This window comes from Trypanosoma equiperdum (assembly GCF_001457755.1).
Source record: "Trypanosoma equiperdum strain OVI genome assembly, contig: ctg_13, whole genome shotgun sequence".
Lineage (NCBI taxonomy): Eukaryota > Euglenozoa > Kinetoplastea > Trypanosomatida > Trypanosomatidae > Trypanosoma > Trypanosoma equiperdum.
This window is the reverse complement of record NW_027123394.1, coordinates 7,024-11,969: the sequence shown is the minus strand read 5'-3', so window position 1 is coordinate 11,969 and position 4,946 is coordinate 7,024. Positions and strand designations below refer to the sequence as shown.

Below are 4,946 nucleotides of genomic sequence, written 5' to 3'. Positions count from 1 at the left end.
GTTGTTGCGGTAAAATCAATGTCTACATTCCACTACCCCTTTCATTCTTACCAGCTGCTGTATGACTTGCCGACCTTTCTTTCTTTGGTGCACTTCCGTATTTTTATTCGCTTGCTTTCTTTTTGTTTCGTATCACTTGTGGTGTAATGGTCAGTAGCCTCACGCCATCATCAATAGTGGTGGGAGGGGAGATATTTAAGAAAGAAGTGAAGGCGGAAGAAACGGGACCAATCCACCCCCTAAAAAAAAGAGAAATATTATAGTAAAAGAAATACTTGTGAGGAGAAAGGGAAGGGAAAGGGGAGAAGGGAGGGGAGGCAACCCCACGTTTTACCCCGATTGTTTGAGTGGGCCCGGAAGGGCTTTTAGTTGAGTAACAAACAACTTGGCTGAATAAAAGGAGATAGACGGAGTGTGCGAGTGAGTGGGAGAGTGTGGAGAGTTAATGACAGGCACAACCGAAAACCACGATGAACAACATCCACTAACGTGTTTTGAGACCATTTCGCAGATTCCCACGCAAATGGGAGGATCCACACGGCACACTGCGTCAACTGATAGTGAAGACGGTGGTTCACCTCTCATCTACTTCGCGCAACCCAATGTGAAGGATGGGGTAAAAAGATTGATGGACATTGCTGTCGAGTTCAACGGGCTCCTCACAGACTCATCAGAAAAGTTGCTGCGCTTGCGGCGGTCACTGAACAGTACACTTGAGATCTTAAACACCAGCATGAAGGGGCTGAAGGAGATGAGGCGCCCTTCCGGGTGTCTCCCCAGCATGGTTGTGGCTGGTGCAACGGAAAGTGGAAAAAGTACCGTGGCTGATTTTCTCCTTCGCTGCGCAACATGTTCCTTTTCAGACGATTCTCCCATGACCAAGAATGACGATAGCCCCGCTGTCAATACATGTGGTACAGTTAGTTCTCCATACACATCGATGTCTCTGCAGGAGTGCTCATTCCGCAAGGGCAGCTGCGCCTGTAGTACCACTAACATAAGTGATGCGAACGCGGCACAGAACAGCAGGGCCAGGGCGGCGTCCACTAAACCTTGTCGTGTCTCCATGGATCCCCGAACAGAGAGGAGTTGTATGGCATCACCCCGCATCCTTTACTCGCCTGGCCGCTGCACCATTCCTAGTGCTGCCAGCAGTTTCCGTGTGGTTCCGCGAGATCCTGAAATCGGCGCACCGCAGTGTCAGACACCGAGTGTCCTTCCTTCGCTGTGGACACAGGAACGAGCACTCCGGAGATTTGAGTATCCCGAAGACGATTCTAAAAGCGGAACACTTTCCCGCGTTGTGAACTTTTCGCATTTGTCGTCTTCTAGAGGCCGAAGACAGCGTGAAGGTGATACATTATCCACTTATCAGGCACCCACACCGGTACGAGTCAGCACAATCAGACCTGGTGCATATGACGTGACTATTCAAGAACGCATTTGCGCCTTGCAGAAGAGCCCTAGGAAATCGCTAATTCGAGACAAGCCTAGCCCGCAGCGCCGTTGCACGCTACCCATGTGTCCCAGTAAATCATGGTGCTCGTCCGAAAAGTTATATGCCTCGTCCATCCACTCTTCCCAATCAGGTGTTTCCCGTAGCTCCCCGTGGTTGCTGAAAGAGTTAGCGAGTGAAGTCGTTTGGAGCGAGAGAGGGGCCATGTCATCGTATCAACTCCCCGATTTGTTACTTGGTGACGGTCTTCTGTACACTGTCCCCTGCGAGGTGATCGGCACGCAGCACATGGTGGAGTCTGTTGGCAACTTGTTTTCCCCCTTCACACAACGCATCGATGATGACAATTCCTCTGAGATGTTGAGTAGCAGTTTCAGCAGTAGTCGGGCAGTTAGCAAACACGAGACGCACCCCACTCGTGAGAACCAATGGCAAAGCATGGAAGGTTCCAGCAAAGAAAGTGAGTCACAAAAGATTCGTCAGCTTATTGCTGATATGACCTTTTTTGTGATTACCTTCACCGATGCAGTGCTCATGCGCGAAGCTGGTGCTTCTATAAACGATGTGCAGCTTATCCAGCGCCCGCCTCCAATGGCCTCTAGCATTCCAGAACTGATTGAACTTTTTCAAGAGAATATGATGAAACTTTTTGGTGTTGCTGTCTCAAGTTGGCAAGTGATACCGTACAGTGGTACCGTGAGTCATGCGACGCATTCTGTGCTTTCCGCCCTATACAACGACAAGCTGCGACGGCTCAGCCTTGCAGCGGCCGAAGAGAAGCAGGAAACACCAGCGAGAAACTCACAGAACAGAGAACGCGTTCCATCCCTTTCCCCGTCGGCACTGACGGAGTCAGACGCGGGCGTCGGTGGTGGTGGTGTTTCGCGCAGCAACGATAGGAGTTGTGAGGAAGAATCGGCAAGGACAGCGGTGGAAGCGTACTGTCGCGTGGTCTTCGGCGCAAATTACGGAAACCGGAAGGAGCAATTACCGCCACAACAACTGGAGCAGTTGGTGCTATATGATGCTGTGAACAGCATGTGGAATAAATCGGGTGCCCAGCAACTGCTGCGTGCTGTGCGGGTTTTTGAAAAGAACACAGAACTTTCTGTTTTCACTCGGGTTGCCGTCTCTCTCGTAATATGGTGTCACCAACTGCGTACTGTGCTTGTGCGGGCACGTAAAAGTGCGACACGACGCTCACGCAGCATCCGCATGAACTTGACAAAGGTACAGAACCTGGACAATGTTGTGAGAGAGGCATTGGGGGGTTTCAAAGAGATCCCAGTACCTCGGGTTGTGGTTAGAGATTTTGAAACAGTGGTGCAACGAAAGTTCAAGTCTGTCACTGTTGCGTTTTGGGGGAAAGTATTAGATTTGTTGGATGAGGCATATGAAGACATGAACGACGACCACTTAACCAAGCGGAGGCCTGTCGTGAGAAGGTGCCCGCTTCCATCAGGTCCTTCAGACGTGTCGCTTGCTGTACGCAAGCGTTTGCTTACAGAGTTTAGGGATCTTCATCGCCATTTCATTAGTTTGGATTATCGAAAGCAGATACAGCAACTGAGGGCGATCATTGCGGAGCAGGCGATGCGTATTCGCAACGTTGCCGCTGCGAAAACGAAGGAAACAGTTGGCGCGAGGCTGGAGGGTGCCGATGCGGTAGTTTTGGAGTTGGTGGCGGAAACAAGAAGGGAAACAATAGGGGGGTTTGCTGCCACCAAAGTGTCTGCCACCGCAGAAGATATGAGGCATCATATACCCTACGTCGAGGATAATGCAAGGGAGCTCAAGGTGATAATGGAGCGGGAGTTGACGTTGCGTTTGTCGCGTTTTAACACTGAGATAATTAACTATTTGATGCAAGAACTATCTGAAGCAATACCTGATATTGCCCAGGTCTGTGGAGCGCAACGGGATGTGATGGATTTGAAGTTGGTACAGTTGTTTGCGCTACTAAAGATGCATGAATGTTCTGATCGAATAAACTGGAATGCACTTGACTCGAAGCGGGAACAGCTAGCCAACTGCAGTCTTTTGAACATGCAACCGCTTGGAAGTTTGGAACCGTTTGTTACTGGATTACGCACGTCGGTTGTTGAGGATCAGATTATGCTGATGTTGGTGGGTGAGGGGTTCTTTGGCACAGATGAGGTAAAGTGTGGTGGGCGGACGTTATCGTACCTTGGCAAGTGCGAGAATAGGATATGTGCTCTTCAGAGAAGGGACTTAAGGCTAGCTATGAATCTGTCTTGTGGACGACCGCTGCAGTCCCACTTCCAAAATGATGACCTGCTATATACACCTGCGAAACCTGAGGACCTAATCTCCTCGCTGGGTTGCTGGACGGATAATATCACGAACGTACCACATGACGAAGCAACTTCCGTTTCCACGGCAATTAGTGAAGTAACTTCGTTCTCCGATGGTAGTTGTGATGCCCCTGGCAATGAATCAGCTAAACAAAATCGACTTGAATCTGACTGTCGGTGGAGTAGCACACACCCTTCGCTGAATCCGTTGTGGTTCATTCTCGCGGTCTGGCAGCAAACGCTCTCATCCATGACTTTTCGTCCATGGTTTCAGCTGGACGGCGTGAATCATGCCACGCTGTTAAGTAGTGTAGGCACCCTCTTCACCTCAAGTTGTGAGGGCCTTAGGGCACAATTAAGGGGAGAAGTCCGTCACCTGGAAGATGCACTGCGTGTTGAACACCGAGAGAAAAGCCGCGTGGAATCACGGATCCTTAAAGCCTTGCGGCGCTTGAGTACCAACGCAGTCAGCGTAGCGAATGATTTTACGCGGCTGCGGAAGGGTGTCTTTGTGTCTGATGAGGCGTGCAAGGTGAGGGAATCCAGCTTTTCTGATCCCGCAAAATACGTTTAGTCCACCTTTACCTGAGGGATCTCAATGAAGGGAGTGGGAGTTTGAGAACATCTGCTAACTATTGCACCAGGTACCGCATGGCATGGCGGGGGAAAGGAGGAGGGCAGCGTGACCGCATTATTAGTTCGTGCAAATATGTTTTATTTATGCCACAATCTATTTATCTTTGTCGCTTTGTTTATTTGTCCGTTTATGCAGGCACACATGTATATATAAATATTTGAATGGGTGCCCCCTGAAAAACCCATCAATTCCACCCCCATCCTCACTTTTTGACAGCTCCCTTTCTACGCGGATGTTCGATTCCTCGTTGTACTTTTTTTTTCTTGCACGCGCCGACCCGTTTCATAATTTCCTTCCCATTAATGATGTTTCTGTTTACTCTATGTAAGAATAAACCATACAAAAGCTGAAGTTATATCCTTTCTCAGTGGCTCTTGTGGTGCATATGACGCCCCCTTACCACCATTCACTATGAAATGTGAAACCCTCCCATTTTCTTATTTGTGCTCACATGTATTGTGGTGGGGATTTTGCCCGTGACCCCTTGCGGACGATGATATTCTATCCTTTTCCCCACGTCGCTTCCTCACTATCCGCT

General features: G+C 49.6%; 1 protein-coding gene across 1 annotated transcript; it reads left to right on the top strand.

Moving 5' to 3' along the window:
- Positions 1-445: 445 nt before the first annotated feature.
- TEOVI_000023700 (uncharacterized protein) lies at positions 446-4,345 on the top strand (the record flags this gene model as incomplete). The annotated part of the gene is made up of 1 exon (XM_067221284.1): positions 446-4,345. One exon carries the CDS (start codon positions 446-448, stop codon positions 4,343-4,345), a length of 3,900 nt encoding a protein of 1,299 aa, XP_067077385.1.
- Between the last annotated feature and the right edge of the window lie 601 nt (positions 4,346-4,946).